At 62.6% G+C, this 15,497-nt stretch overlaps 1 protein-coding gene across 1 annotated transcript; it reads right to left on the bottom strand.

Moving 5' to 3' along the window:
• Positions 1-378: 378 nt before the first annotated feature.
• COL9A2 (collagen type IX alpha 2 chain) lies at positions 379-14,608 on the bottom strand. The gene is made up of 32 exons (XM_074894233.1): positions 14,476-14,608; positions 12,506-12,580; positions 11,649-11,684; positions 11,491-11,553; positions 10,078-10,131; positions 9,792-9,827; positions 9,549-9,572; positions 9,349-9,402; positions 8,961-9,014; positions 8,706-8,753; positions 8,365-8,421; positions 7,787-7,840; positions 7,442-7,495; positions 6,684-6,737; positions 6,403-6,456; positions 6,261-6,314; positions 6,006-6,059; positions 5,739-5,792; positions 5,405-5,458; positions 5,165-5,209; positions 4,961-5,014; positions 4,526-4,579; positions 4,394-4,447; positions 3,677-3,748; positions 3,546-3,581; positions 3,274-3,318; positions 3,038-3,070; positions 2,630-2,776; positions 2,006-2,060; positions 1,737-1,925; positions 1,502-1,579; positions 379-1,169 (listed from the first exon to the last, which is right to left on the bottom strand). Exons 1-32 carry the CDS (start codon positions 14,545-14,547, stop codon positions 964-966), a joined length of 2,073 nt encoding a protein of 690 aa, XP_074750334.1. The 5' UTR covers positions 14,548-14,608; the 3' UTR covers positions 379-963.
• Between the last annotated feature and the right edge of the window lie 889 nt (positions 14,609-15,497).

Below are 15,497 nucleotides of genomic sequence, written 5' to 3'. Positions count from 1 at the left end.
TTAACTATTAAGGGATCAATACCCTTTGCATCGTTGCTAATAGTTTTCTGGCCCACTTGACTGCGAGGGGACTTGGGTTGACTTGGCCTTAGTTGAAGGCGCCTGATGTATTTCTAGAAAATTTGCTCAGTCTCTGACATGGGGGGTTCAGAGCTGGCAAATTCCTCTGCACATTTGCAGTGGTGCAAGAGGGGAAAAAGAAGGAGCTTTTGCTTAAAGAACTTATTGAGAGGCTGAAATTGTCCCCAAGGATGGGAATGAGCAGTTGAGATGCCCAATAAGGGGCTTGAAACAACAGAAAAGCTAACTTCAGTCCTCAAATAATACCACCCCCCCCCCAGCAGAGTCTTGGTTTGATTCAAAGAAATCAACACATCATTTCAGTTCATTAACAATCCATCTCATTTTTATTGTCCATTTTTTTAAAAGTTGGTGTTTTTCTGTTCATAGTTATAAAATAATCCTATTTTACAAAGATTTACAGCTCTGTGAGTGCCCAGCAGTGAACAAGGCTGGATCTGGCAAGTCTCTTAAATAATTAAACCACAATTTTTGTTTTAAAAAAAAAAAAAAAGGGGACAAAAAGGAAGTTGGCAGTGAGCCGATTCAGCACCAAACAGGACATAACAGAGTGAGAGGGTTTGTATAAAAGACAATTTATTTCTTTGGGAAGGGGCACAGGGATGGGCAGAGGGGGCACGAACCCCAGTAACAAGAGCGGGACTTGGGGCGACCTCTCTTTATTCTTCACCATCCCCCAAGCTGTGGGAGGGGGGATGATACCTACACCAAATTAAATTCCCGAGGCCGCGTTTCCCCTCTGGCAGCTGCCCCGAGCCCAGCGCCCTCCCACAGCCGGGACGGGCAGAAGTTGCTCCCTATGGATTTGCAGTTTTCTGGTCTCTTTGCTGCCAGCCCCGGCGCGGGTTTGCTGGCCAGCTTGGCCGCGGTGCCGAGGCCTCCTCAGTAGACGGGTCCCTTGACGGCCCCCGGCTCGGTCAGGCGTGCGGCAGCGTACGCCGAGGCTCCCAGGCAGGCGGCCGGCTCGCAAAACCCCGGCAGGCCAGCGGGACCGGGCAAGCCCGGCCGGCCAGCCTCTCCTGGGGAGCCTGGCAAGCCCCGCTCGCCGGCCTTGCCGTCGAGTGCGTGGCCAGGAATGCCAGGGAGACCTGCAACGATGGGACTGGGTGTGTGGGTGCTGAGCCCGGCCTTTGCCGGGGCAGAGCAGGGGCCTGGGGTTTGGGAAGCGCTGCTGGCGAGGCTGGGGATGCGTTAGCACAGCACGTGAGCGATACCCAGGGGCCAGGCAAGCGGCTGGCAGAGGCGCAGGCAGCGAGGAGGCAGCCAAGGGTGCTGCAGGCTGGAGGTTTGCCGGGTGAACCCCATGCAGGAATAGGTCAGAAGGTCCTGAGCCACTGCTGGGCTCGTCATCGCACCAGCAAGGGGCATGGGGGCTGCTGCTGCCTGGCAGGGACCCGCCACTGCCTGTGCTGGGTCTTACCTGGGATCCCCGGGGGACCCGGCATGCCTGGGTGGCCGCGGCCAGCTTCTCCCCGCTCACCCTTCTCGCCTCGCTTCCCTGTGAGGAAAGAAAAAGGGAGGGAAGGACTCGCTGGAGCCACAGCGGGAAACACGGACCCTGCAGGGGACTGAGGTCGGGGACAAGTGTGGCGGGAGGAGGCAGGGTCAGCCCCGAGGAGGATTTTTCCCGGCATGGTGTGGGTACGGCCACCCACCTTTAGGTCCTACGTTGCCGATCTGCCCGACAGCACCCAGGATGCCGGGGACACCTCGAGGTCCCATGGGTCCGTGTGGGCCCTGCTCACCAGGCGGCCCAGGGGGACCAGGGGGTCCGGGGGGTCCCATGGCACCGACTCCACCCAGGGCAGCTCTCTTGGCGCTGACCGCCACCTCCGCCAGCTGCTCTGTAGGACAGGGAGAGGCCGATGTGGGATGGGATGTGGTGGCAGCCGCCCCGCCGGCCGTGCCCCGCTTCCCCCCTCACCTTGCAGCATCTTCAGGACCACGTCGACGATGTGCTGGTCCCCGGCATCCCGGCCCTGCCAGCGGTGAGAAGAGGGACACGGCACAAAGGGAGATCACCCTTTCCATCCCCATTTGCACCCGCAGAGCCAGTCCCATCCCAATGCCCCAGACCAGAGCACCTCCCCACACCCGATGCCGCCTTCCCCCTTTCTCCATTTTCTGTTCAGTCCCAGTACAAGTGCTCCAGCCTTGGCTCACGTCGTGCCCAGCCATGCTGTGACCTCCCTTTCTGCAGTGCCATTTTGTAAGTATAAAATGAGGCTTATATGGGAAAATTCTGTCCCCCAGGCAGGCTGCAAAGGCGCACATTGGAGGTAAGCCTGCTCCTGGTGCTATATATGGTGAGAAATAAAGAATTCCTCTTTTCTAGAAGAGTCCGATCCCAGCTCAGCCCTCCTGGAGAGCTTGTGGGGGAGCACTGGCAGCTCCTGAGATAAACATTGGCTGTTTCCCAGAGGAACTGGTTGGTAAGGAAAGGTCGGAGGCAAATCACCTGCAGAACGGAACAAGCTGACGGTGGCAGACCCCAGGTCACCACGTACATGATCCAGAGGTGAGGAGGGGGTGCTCTGGGGGTACTTACCGCTACACCCCTCTGGCCAGGCATCCCCGGCACGCCGCGCTCCCCGACGAGTCCTCGTGGGCCGGGGGGTCCCGGGTAGCCTCGCACACCAGGTGCACCTGCATCCCCCGAGGGGCCGGGGAAGCCGAGCTCACCCTGGATGCCTTGCTGTGGTGGGGATGGAGAGGGGCGTCAGGAGTGGGGAGCTCAGCCCTGTCCTGAGCACCCCAAGACCCCGAGGACCTCCAGTACCGACAGCTGCAGCCGCGGTCTGAACCCTGAATGGGGTCTGAACTTGAATCTGGGATCTGAGCTGAATCCTGAAGCCCCTCTCCAGTGAAAATACTTTCTCAACCCACCAGCCTCAAGCTGAGGGTCCCGCCATGAAGGTGCGGGGAGTCCCTCGCTCCCAAGCCCTCAGTCACTCACCTGTCCCTTCGGCCCCGGCTCGCCTGATTCACCCTGGGGACAGAGGACACCAGAAATGCAATGGGGAGATGGCACAAATTTAGAGTTGCAGTGAGGGGGAGGCACACATACCCTCCCTGGAGCTCACCGCGGCTGCACTGGGGTGCAGCGCTGCAGTGCCAGGAGACCCCAGCACGGGCAGGGACCCATGTCCACCCCACATCCCTCCGCCCCAGGAATCGTCTGCAGGGACCCACCTTCTCTCCCTTCAGCCCCGCGAGGCCGTGAACGCCGGTGTCTCCCTAGACAAAAGGCAACAAGAAATGTGACCCTTCACTGCCAGCACCCACCTCCTCCGCAGCCACTTTAACCCCCTTTTTCCCCACTTTTGCTGGGGGTAATGACAGAGAAAGCACCTGGTGTCAGTGGGTGTCAGCTCCCCACAAAGGTGGGTGCCAGCCCTGTTAAACAGGAGTGTCAGTGATCTCCCACCAACCCCCCAGCCCAGGCAGGAGGGTGATGTACTCACAGTACCACCTTTGGGGCCAGTTTTCCCTGGGGAGCCCTAGAGAAAGGAGATGGCAGGGTCAGCCCAGCTCAGCGCCGCTTCCCTGAGCCAGACCCCAGAGCAGCCTGTGTCCCGCAGCCAGGAGCAGTCACCTTGTCTCCTTTGACTCCCGGCAAGCCTTGGGGTCCTGGGATCCCCGGTGGACCCTGCTCGCCCTTTGGCCCCTGGAAATCAAGATAACACAGGAACAAGAGAAAAACGAGTGAGAAGAGGCAGTGGAAAGACCCTTCTCCTCCATCAGAGCATCCTCCCCAAGGCAATGAGGTGCTTGGGCAGCCCCCATCCCCTCCAGCGGCTCAGGCTGCCCCACAGCATCCCAACCTGCCCTGAATCCAGCCTCTGTGTGGGGACAGGGCAGAAAACGATGGAGGAGCCTCCCCTCCAGCTGCGCCAAGAGCAGGGGGCTCTGCCAGGGATGGGCCCCAGTTCCCCAGGAAGCCAGAAGGACAAAGGTCACTTTTGGGCCATTTTTCCACCCCAGAAAATCCTCCGAGGGGGGCCAGACAGCCTCCCCGCTCTTGCTGGGCTGGGAGGAAATTCCTCTCCTGGCTGGGGCTGCGAACCCAGCATGGCCCCGGACCACTAATCCCTGCACTACCTGCCCCATCGGCTAATCCCCGGGCCTGGCAGCTAGGCACAGCGGGACAGGGCGCGGGATTGACCCCGGCCATGATCAAAGCCAGAGGTCCGTGCGGGGGGTGCCGGCTGTGCCCCCATCCCTCCTCCCCAGCCGCACGCCCGCAGCTGAGCATCCCCAAGCTGTGCCGAGGTGAAGCCCGTTTCCCAGCCCAGCTGTGGGTGCAACTCACCGCTTTCCCCTGCTCGCCGATGGGGCCCACGGGGCCACGCTCACCCCGGTCACCCTGCGGAGACCCAAGAAGAGACCAGAGTCAGGGGCAGCTCCCGGCACTGCCACAAACCCCACAGTGCCCCAGACTCACCTTCATCCCAGGGACGCCCTGCGGTCCCTGCTCACCCCGAGGTCCAGGTTCACCCTAAGAGGGGGGGAAAAAAAAAAAACCAACCGAGACCAGAGGCCTCTCTTGCATTTGTGTGGCATCATCTGCCCTTCATCCTTCCCTGAGGGATGTGTGGCCCTGTCCTTGTCCCCTGCAGCCACGCCAAGGGCTGCCACTGAACCGGTGGCCAAGGAGGTGCTGGAGAAGTGGCCCCAGGGGCTTCCCCGTGAGGAAGCTGCTGTGGGGGCAGAGGGAAGGGGAGGGTTGGGGTGGGATGAAGATCCCAAATCTGCCTTCTTTTTGACAGCAAATAGGGGAAAAAGAACGAGAGAGAGAGAGAGAGAGAGAGAGAGAGAGAGAGAGAGAGCAACCCCCAGGCTGTGCCCAGGAGGCACACGGTGACCTCTCCGTACTTACAATCTGCCCTGGGGCACCGGTGACACCAGCCTGGCCTCGAGCACCCGCTTCACCCTGTGAACAGGAGATAGAGGTGGATCAGGGGCAGCGAGGACAGGGGAGGGGATGACATGGGGACAAACATGGAGGCAGCCACAACACTGCAGGGGACAGGGCAGATGCTCGGTGGGGGGTTACTCTGGCCCCAGCTGCCCCCAGACCCACCTTGTCTCCTGGGCCACCTTTGCTTCCCGGCTGACCTGGCAAGCCCTGTGGACATAAAGCTGGGATCAAACCCAGTGCACAGCACCGGAGGCAGCCACCCTGCCCGGTGCCCCGTGCTCAGAGGCAGTGTCCCCGCTGGGTGCTGTCCCTGCACCCCAGCACCACCCGGAGAGGGGGGTGCCTCCCCACAGGTAAGAGGGTACCTGCCCGGGCGTGGGGCTCCCACATTCCTGTACTCACAGCTTGTCCCCGGTGTCCCGGTGTTCCAGGGCGGCCGGCCTGTCCCACGCTGCCCTGCGAGGGACAGAGAGGATGTCACCACATGGCAGAGAAAGGTGCAGAAATGGGGTGTCCACAGGTGGGACAAGGGACTCCTGGACACAGGGGGACTCTGCGCTTGACCCTGCGGGGACAGCCACGCTCCCCTAGTCAGGAGATGCCACATCAAGGGCCAGGACCTTCCGCCACTTGCCATCCCCGTTATTTCCAGCAAGCACTGGTACGAGGAACAGCGTGTCTGTGCCCCATTGCCAGTGCAGGCAGCACCCGGCAGCCCCTGCCTGCAGCAGCTCACCTTCACGCCCGGGATTCCCGGGGTGCCGTCTTTGCCATCGATGCCCGGCAGACCCTGTGAAAGAGGGAAGACTCGCTCGGTCTGACACCTCCGAGAGGGACTGAAAGGCTCGTGGTGGGGGTAAAAAAAGGCTGGGAAGGGGAAGGAAAGCTCCAGCCCAGCGCTGAGCCAGGGTGCAAGGACGCAGGATAGTTCCGAGCAGGACAGAGAGGGACAGAGAGATCCTCTTCTCGCAAGGGTCTCAGCCCTCGATGTGGCTGTACTTACGTTCTCCCCCTTGGGCCCGATGTCTCCTTGGGGGCCCCTGATGCCGCGGCCACCCTAGAGCAGGAGAGCGTGAGTGTTATTTCAGCTGCCCTCTTGGTGCAGGGGACGGAGCAGGGAGAGGGAGGAGATGCCCATCGAGGCACCCCGGGCAGAGCCCCTGTCTGCGCCGGGGAGCGGGGCCGAGCTGGGGAAAAGGGGGCATTGGCGTCACACAAGGCATGGCGCTGCCCTCCCCATCAGGACAAGGTCACCTACCAGATCTCCCTTCTCACCAGGGTCCCCAGGTGGTCCCTTGGGGCCTTCCCGGCCCTGGAGGGGAGAAAGATGGGGGCTGAGTGGCGAAGCGCGGGGTCCCCCGCCTGCCCCGCAGCCCCCAGGGATGAGGGAGGGCACTCACCGGCCGCCCGGCCGCTCCGATGGTCCCGACCATCCCCTTGTAACCAGCAGGACCCTGCAAAGAGAGCACGGGGGGGTCAATTCCTCCCATCCCACCCTCAGCCCCCAGCCGGGTCTGACCCCACTAGCAAGAGGCAGCATCCAGCTCCCTGAGATGGCCAAGGAGCCGTGTTAGTGATGCTCCAGAGAAGCAGCATCCCACCTGGGGAGCATCCCCGTGGGAGCTGGTCCCTCTGACCCCGGAGCCGGGCACAGCCACCCCGGCATCCCAACGGCACTTACTGTCTCGCCCTTGGGTCCTGCCATCCCAGGGTAACCCCTCAGGCCCTGCGGTCCCTGCGGGGAAGGAAACAACAGCCGGCTTAGCTGGAAACGGCCCCAGGAGCAGCCCAGGGGGGGAGCCGCAATTAAAGCAAAAGCTGGTACTGGAAATCAGCTGGTTTTGCCAAATACGAGGTATTTCAGTCCTGCTACTTGCTCCTAATTCTGCAGCCTCCCACCAGGCGCCCTTCCAGTTGTCGGTTCAATAACAGCAATGGGCCCAAACTGGTGCTGCTTCCCCCAGCAAAACTCTCAGCTTCAAAGTGGTTTTGCCCTTTCTCGGACCGAAGGGCTCAGCCCATTAATTACTTTTCATCTTCAAAGTGCTCCGCGAGCTCAGACAGCTTTAATCCCCATGTCCCTGTGGTGAGCTGGGCACTGCACCCCCCGTTCAGGTGGGGTAAGGGGGGCTCAGCGTACATGAGCAATTTGTCCCTGGCCGGTGAGTTATCCTCGTTAACGTGCACTAATGACTGAGCCAGCACTGACCACAGAGGTCTCCATCAGGACGTGGCTTTGCCACCTTCCTGGCGGCAGCTTCGCAGCTGGGAGGAGGGAGATGGATGGGATGAAGGCTTCGCTCCGGTCCCCGCGGTGGGTCCCTGGGAGCAGGGACAGGGATGTCCTGTCCCTGGTGTCTGGGGCCAAGCACAAACCGGCCACCCCCAGCCCCTGGGGTACTCGGGGGACAGAGCAGCAAAGAGAAATAAATATATTACCGGAGGGCCTGGGACACCTTGTTCTCCGGAGACGCCAGCGTCACCCTTGGGGCCCTGGGGAAGGATGGAGAGGAGTGAGGTGAGTGTTGGGGTGGAACAGGGGTACAAACTGCCCTGGGGACACGAGACCCCTCACCTGGGACTTGGCAGGGGATGGGGCCAGGTCCAGGGAGCCACAGTGGGAAGACCACCCTGTCCACCCTCCATTTCCCAGCCCTGGGTCTTCCTCCCCCCTCTCCTACCTTTTTCTTTCCTTCCCCCTTCTTCTCCCCAGAGCCCCGCACCGTCCGGCCCAGCCCCAGCTCCCCCAGAGGCAGCTGGGGAGCTGCCGGAGAGGTCACTCACCTGCCCGCCCTGCCTGCCGGTCTCCCCAAGGGCACCGGGGCGGCCTCTGTGTCCCTAAGGGTGGAGAGGAAGATGGTGAGCATCCCTGGGCAGAGCAGCATCCTCACAGCTGCATCACCCGGAGCCACCCTGCCTGTGACATGCCACCCTGGGCTGCCTGCTGGTGATGAGGTGAGGCTCAGCATCCCACTGGTGACGTGGTGGGGCTCAGCATCCCACCGGTGACATGGTGGGGCCCAGCATCCCGCAGCCTTGAGGGCATGTGGTGGGGATGCTTGTGGGGTTTAACCCTCCAGGCCTCGCAGTGCAGGGAGCTGCACAGAGGCACGGCCAGGGCTTCAGCACAGGGTCTTGCCCGCCAGGAAGGGGCTGGCAGGAGCTGGGGAGCCACAGGGGACCTCTGCCATAGCACCCTTGCCCCCAGGGTATTGTGCATTCATGTCCTCATGCTCCCAAGGGAGCAGAGCAGCTCCTGAGCTCCCCGTCCCTCCAGACTGGGGAAGGCTCCTCCGCTCAGGCACAGCGTGCTGGAGGTGACGGTCCCTGTCTGCTCCCTGGCAGCTCCAGGGCTCCCTTACCTTCAGTCCCTGCAGTCCCTGGGGGCCCTTGGGACCTGGTGGGCAACTGGTCGGGCACTGGTGGGGAAGAAGAAGTGCAGGTTGAGTTGGGAAAGGACCCGGAGGTTGCGGAGAAGCTGTGTTGGGAAGGACAGGCTCCCGCGCCACATGGTGAAGCTGGGCTGTGCGGTGCCGCAGGGGACGCACGGCTCGGCTGGGGACCCTGCTCCTCCCCGCTCCGTCGGCCCCCAGTTACCAGATTACACTGGTGTCTGTATTTCAGGCCAGTGCAGCACACGCTCTTCCAGCAGCCGTTACCCTGCAAAGGCCTGCTGAAGGGACAAGGTAATGGCAGCTCTCACCAAGAAATCAGCGCTGCCTTCCAGTCCTTGGATGTGTCCTGGGGGGCCCTGGAGGGAAGGAGACCATCAGCATCCGCGGTTTAATACCGGCACTATTTTACAGGAGGGGTGAATGTTTCACCTGGGAGGGAGGGGAGCAAGGCACAGGGCAGGAGGTGTGTGCCAGAGCCCAAGCCCCAGCCCCAGACCCTGGGCTGAGGGGCGGGGGGACTTTTCCCTCCTGCAGAAAGTGCTGGTGACTGGGGAGATACTCACAGGTTTCCCTGGAGGGCCTGGGGGACCCCTCGGGCCGTCAGGTCCAGGGTCGCCCTAGGAGAGAACAACCCCAGGAAAGGAGATTTAGGGGTGGGGGAGGGAGCAGGTACTGCTTGAGCCGGGGTGGAGAGGGGTGATGAAGCACCAAAGACCCAGACTGTCACAGTGGGAACTGGGGCATCTCCCAGCCATGAGCTGGGAGGGGATGGATGGCACCAGGGGTCCTGTCTGCAGGCACAGAGTCCGTCACCCCTCCCTCCCCACTGTAGTACCCCGCTTGCCCACATTATGGTGTCGCCCCTATTTATTCCAGGAGCCCCAAAGTGTGGAGAAGTGGATGCTGGGATAAGGAAGGGAGGTTTTCCCACTCCCCCTCCTGACCCCTCACCTTGGGTCCCAGCACTCCAATCTCTCCAGGAAGCCCAACCTGGCCTGGAAGCCCCTTAAGGAGAAGAGAGACATTCACTGAGTGAGAGAGGTCGAGCCTTGAGACCCCCCACTTTGGGGTTGCTGAGATTTGAGCTCTTCCAGCACAACCCCAAGCAGGGTCCCTGGCAGCTGCCCCAGCCCCACACGTGTGGCACTTACGGGTGGTCCTGGCAGCGAAGGACCCTGCAACAAGAAGAAAGACACAGTTGGTCCAAATTCTCCAACCTCCCCCCAAAACATCAGCATCCCTGCCCTGAGCAATGCCCACGCCGCCACCAAGGATGCAGCTGAGGGGGCTGGATCCCTGCTCTGCTCCCACCCTGCTCATGGGTGCTCAGGGAGTGGGTGCTGGAGCCAGGAGCGGGGGCATCGCTGGTGCCTGTGGGAGAGGCAGATACTCACGGGGAGCCCTGGTGGCCCTGGGAGTCCAGACTGGCCCTGCCGGGATGGAAGGGGAGAGTCAGGAGCTGAAACAGGAGGGTCTGGCCCTACCAAGCTGTGTCAGCCCCTAAAATTCATCCCCCCATGGACCCAACCTCAGTGTCCCCTCGTTGCCAAATATTCCATCACCCCATCCCTGCATCCCTGCACAGTGACGGGGCTGGTCCCAGCCTGGCCAGGGCCTGCTGGCTCCAGGAGGGCAAGGTGGGAGCCTGGAGTGGTTGCCCTGGAGTGGCCCCTCACTCACTTTAAGTCCTGGCCCGCCGATGGGCCCTGCCTCCCCCTTTGCTCCCGTCAGGCCCTGCAAGAGGAGAGACAGCAGGAGGTTATCGCCAGCCCTTTGGCTCGCCAGCCAGACCTTCACGCTGGGGCTCTTCCCGTCACAAGGGGCTGCGGGTTGTCGATGGGGACTTTGTGCGTGTCCCTGCATGCAGCAAACCCAGCGCTGAGGCTGGTACCTGGACCCAGGCCCCGATGGCACAGAGAGCCCCGCAGCGATGCCCCCCACCCCCACCCCCCCCCACCCCGAGATGCCCAGCTCTGAGCCCCCACACCGGGGCTCGGCAGGGACCCTCGCACCGCCGCGCACATCCAGCCCCGGCAGAGGCACGTGGGGAGCTCAGCCCCTCTGTGATCCCACTTATAGCAACTCCGAGTCACTCCCTGGATGCCCCGTCCCCCACTCCAGCGAGGGCTGTGCCTGTGCCGGGGTTTGGATCCCTGCAGCTGATGGCCTGAGCGTCACCCACGGGCTGATTCATGGGTGGAGAGCCCCTCGCTCAGCCCGGCTCTGCTCCCATATTCAGAGCAACCAAACTCTTTCACAGCCAGATTAGACTGGATGAATAATGTATGCTTATAATGACAGTTATTATTCTATTCTTTTCTCATTGAAGAATAACTAAAACCCCAAAGATTTATGAAGTGCCGCCCAGAGACACAAAAGAGGAGCCTGCAGTTTGGGTTTCCTTCTGATGAGTGAGTAAATGTCTGACACTCGCAGGCACTTCCCCGTGCAGCGCGGTGCTGGGGGTGGCATCGGGCACCCCACCCAAACCTCCCCGGCCACCCGTCACTCACCCCTGCGTGCCCAGAGCGTGGGGCTGGGAGCTGGCCCCTCACAGCATCAAGGCAGGACAAGGAGGCAGCTCCATCCCCTTTCAGCCCCCCACCTGCCCCAGGCTGGGGAGGGGACAGTGGGGGAAGTCACTGATGTCACCTACATGGGTGCCAAGGGGGTGGCTCCAGGGGGGGGCCACAAGATTGCTCCAGATTTATTCTGCAGGAAAGGACAGCTGAACCAGGGCTCAGGGCAGCAGCTGCAGTAAAGGACAAGGAAAAGCCTTTGCATGTTCAGGGGTGTCGGTGCCGTGCCATGGCTTTCCTGGCACAGCTCTTGCCTGCATGGGGTGGAGGGGGACACGCTTTCGGAGCCCGGGCGGTGGGAGGGGTGGCAGCAGCTCTGCCCGAGCTCTGCCCGTGTTTCCTGTTGGGCTTCAAAAGGTGATTTCAGCTCCCGCATGAAGAGATTTTGGCACTTTCTTATGTGTGACAGAAAAGGATCCCTGTGCCGGGGGCATGAGGAGTTTGCTGAGACCCTGCTGTGACACGGGGGCTGCGGCCAGGGACGCCGCAGAGGGGACGGGGGGTCAGTACTCACGTCGATGCCCGGCTTCCCTGGGGGCCCATCTGGACCGGGGGCTCCAGGCTCCCCCTTGACACCCTTTAAAAGAGAAGAGGCATGGGGGACAGATGGAAAGGAGCTCCTCCAGAAGGGGTGAGACCATCGGTGAGCTGCGGGGAGGCATGGATACTCACCGGGGACCCGGGGGCTCCGGCAGAGCCTTTGTCACCCTGGGGAAAGGGAAGAAGGTTGTAAAAAGAGGTCTGTCACCCCCCAGAGCCAGGCCTGGCAGCACAGGGGGCTCAGGACCCGTGTCTCCCATCCTCCTCCCCAAGTCCGAGCGAGGTGCTGGATACCCCAGCACAGCAGCCAGGTCAGGATGGGGCCAGCGTTGAGAAGAGAGGGCTGGGCTGGGGCTGTGGGGGGGCTGCGGCTGTTCTGGGTATAAATAGCACTAAAATAACACCCTGGGGTGAGTCTCGGAGAAAGGGAGCTTTCTGCTGGCTCACAGGTCTCCCCTGTTCAGGCTCCCCACAGCCCTGGGGAGGGTCCGGACCACGGCTGCTGGCCACAGCCCTCGGCCACCTCGCTGCTCTGCGGGCACCCGACCTGGGTGTCCTGCTCCCCACTGCCCCCCCCCTGCTCCCCCTCCTCACGGGGCATCTCTGGGCTGATCCATGCACCCAACTGCTCTGAGAAGCCTCCGCTGCCTGGACAGGGGTGCCCCCAGCACCCTGCACCCAAACCTCCTTGCTGTTGTGCTCCCCAAAAAGCACTTTGGACCCCATTTCCCAAGGCGGTGGGGAGGCCACGGGCTGCTGTTGCGGGGAGGTGGATGGAGCCGCGGTGCAGGAGCTGTGCTCCCCCACTCCATCACTGCTGCCCGGGGCCACCGGCAAAGCCGGGGATGCTCCATCTGCCCCAGCCTGGGAGCAGGACGGCATCGGCACCCCCTGCCCTCCGCCGAGCCTCTGCCCTGACACAATGTCCCTCTTTGTGCCGCAGGTCCCCTCCCTCCCTCCCTCCAGCCCGCCCGGTTCCCGGTACTCACGTCAATGCCATCTGCTCCCGGCACTCCTGGGGGACCGGGGGGCCCTCGTGGGCCGGGCTCTCCCGGTGGCCCTCGCTAAGGGGGAAAAATGGACAGGACCCACGTCAGGAAGGAGAATCCAGACCCCAAGAGATGATGGGAGTCAGTGGGAGCCCAGGGTGCAGTGTTCTGGGGACCCATCTCTGGAGAGCTGGGATGGAGTGAGCACCCCAAGGTGTCAGAGCTCTGCCCCTCCCCATGGGTCCTCCGCTGCCCGGGCTGTACCCCCCAGCAAGGGCTTGGATGGAGAAATCCAGGAAATCTTCCCCCACACTGACACAACCAGCTCCCCATCCCCTGTTGAGTTTTTACCCCATCACCCCCCTCCCTGGGTCTCGACGGGGCGATGGCAGCGCTTGCAAAGGCCCCTCTCGGCTCGGGGTGCAAACCCAGCGCTGGGATTTCTAAAAGCACCGATTTAGGTGCCTGAAGCCCTGGTATGAAACGGGGACCCCCAGCCCCTCCGTGGGCTCTCCCCCCCGCGCCGGGCTGGCTCGCTGCCCGCAGCACCGCTCCGCAGCATCACACAAAAGCACCATTCAGCCGGCGGCGGGGGAGCTCCCCGAGCAGCCTGGCCCCAGCTTTGAGGTTTGCACAGGACTCCGCAGGAGCAATTTTGTAAAGAAATCTCTGTTATCCGAACGGGGTGTTTGGGGGGGAAGAGACTCCAGTCCCGGAGACCAAACCCCTGGTGTTCCTGGAAATGAAAACCAGACAGGCTGGCTGGGGCCGCACGCCTGTGACTCCTCCGTCCTTCCAGGCTTATTTATTTTAAAGTGAAATATATAAGGATGAGAGGTGTTGCTGGTTTGTTCACAGGAGAGTCCCGGCTTCGCCTTGGAAGCAAACCCCGCGGTCGGGTCGGGGTGGGAGCGAGCACCCGTCCCTGGGAGCGCCCGTGAATGGCACCTTTGTCCTGCCCGAATGATTTCCAAATGGTTCCTTGTTCCAAGAGCTCCCACGTCCCCCTCGCTCCGACCCGAGCCCGCTCCCCCGGCCAGACCCTGCCACCACAAGCCCAGGAGCATCCCGGGGGGCTGTTTCAGGAAGGCAGCTGCCCCCCCCCAGCTCTCTGCAGCGAGGCTGGCTCTGCCGGCAGGCAGCTCAGGGGCCACACGGGAAGATTTTTTCCAAAATCTTTACTCAAAATCTGATTTTTGCGGATGCAAGGCAAGGTTTTTTCTCTTTTCGGGTGAGCTCCCAGGAGGAACACTGCCTGCCCTGCTCGCAGCGCTCGCCCCAAGGAGCAGAGGGACACCTTCCCTTCGCTTCTCTCCGATGTGTTTTCTCCTGCCCCTGGGGGAGTCCGGACAGCCCACGGGAACCCCCGACCCCCAGCACCTCCACTGCTGGTGTCTCTCCCCGCTGCCCCTCAGGAAGCCCCCGCGGAGCCCCAGGGCAGCCCTGGGAGGGTCAGAACCGCCCCCCAGCTCTGTTCAGCCCCCCTCAGCCCAGATCCACAGCGCATCCCGCTAAAGCAGAAACAGATAAGCATTTTCCCAGGCAATGGGAGGCAGAAGGTCTGGCAGCTGCTGGGGAGGGAAACGGTGGAGAGTCCCTCATTGCTGCCCCAAGGGGGAAATAAAACTAAACTTATTAAGCTAACAAGTCCCAAACTTCAAGGTGTGCAGCCCAGCCCTGTCCCCGTTCCGCAGGGCCAGAGGCAGCTTTCAGCTCAGAGAGGTCCCCGGAGGGTCGGGGCGGTGGGTCCTGGGTGGGGGCTGGTCCCACACTCCCCCCCATAGGGTATTCCTGGGAAAACCGAGTGAAAGGTGTTGGGAAAATAAGCAGAAAGTTCCAGGGGTGCTCAGCGCTACGAGCGAGCATCTGCGATGGGGGAGATGGGGTCTGTCCCCTCTCTGTCCCTTCTCTGTCCCCTCTCTGTCCCCCAGCCCAGCCCAGCGCAGAGCCGGGACTAAGCAGAGACTTACGATTTGGGCCAGGCAGAGGCAGGCGGCTTGGAGCAAGAGCCAGAGCCGGAGCATGGGGGAGCAGGCGGCCATGGCGAGGGCGGCTGGCACCGAGCGGCGGTGGCCTCGTCTCGCTGCGCTCAGGTACGGCTGCAGCCCCGAACTGCACGGCCGGACACCGCGGGGGGAGGAGGGGGCTCATTAATATGGAGCAGTGGGACGAGGGCAGGCGGACAGCCCCGGCCCCCCGCCCCTGCTCAGGTGAGCCCGTGGCTATTTTGGGCTGGACGGTGGCGGAGGATTTGGCACGAGTGGCACAAAGGGGCTTTAATGCAGACAAGGGGCTGGGAGAGGAGGGGGACGAGCTGGGGGGGCTGTCGTTGGAGCTGCATGGTGAGACCCCAGCCAGGATATCTGTGAGGGCCCCCCCAGGAGTGCCAGGGTGTCCCCTGTGCTGTCCCCATCATGACGCCTGTGCCAGTGCCACAGGGCACTGCGCTGCCGCTGCCGGGGCTGGGGCTGCGGTTGCCCCCACCCCCCTGTGATGGGTCAGCCACCCTGGGGAGGGTCCTGGGGGTTTTCTGACATTCCTGACCCTATTTCAGCCCCCGTGCAGCCCCAGGCAGGGCGGCCACCCCACTGCGGGTCCTGGGGCATCCCTGAGAAATGCCCCTGTGGCCCCAGCGTGGCACTGGGAGGGGAAGGGGGGGCTGTGCCAGGGGGTCACCTAACTGCACCCCACAGCGCTGGCAGGGCACGAGGTCCGTATCTGGGGGGGGGATGGATGGCCCACTCATCACCCCCCCGCCCTGTGCCCAGCTCCCCCCAGCCAGCTCCTGCCTTCGCTGGCAGCCGCCCCCCAGCTCCCGGGGAACACGGGGATGATTCATCTTGGCGATTTCTTCCTCCTCCTCACGAGGGCTCGAAGGCTCCGTGATGAGCCGCTGCAGACTGATTCATCGGTATTGGGGGGGCTCAGTGCCCCCCCCACCCCCCGCCCCGAGTGGGCAAGCTGCTGCCTGCACCCTGGCGCTGGTCAGGGA

Source organism: Strix uralensis, chromosome 25, assembly GCF_047716275.1.
Source record: "Strix uralensis isolate ZFMK-TIS-50842 chromosome 25, bStrUra1, whole genome shotgun sequence".
NCBI classification, from domain to species: Eukaryota; Metazoa; Chordata; class Aves; order Strigiformes; family Strigidae; genus Strix; species Strix uralensis.
This window is presented reverse-complemented; position numbering and strand designations above follow the sequence as displayed.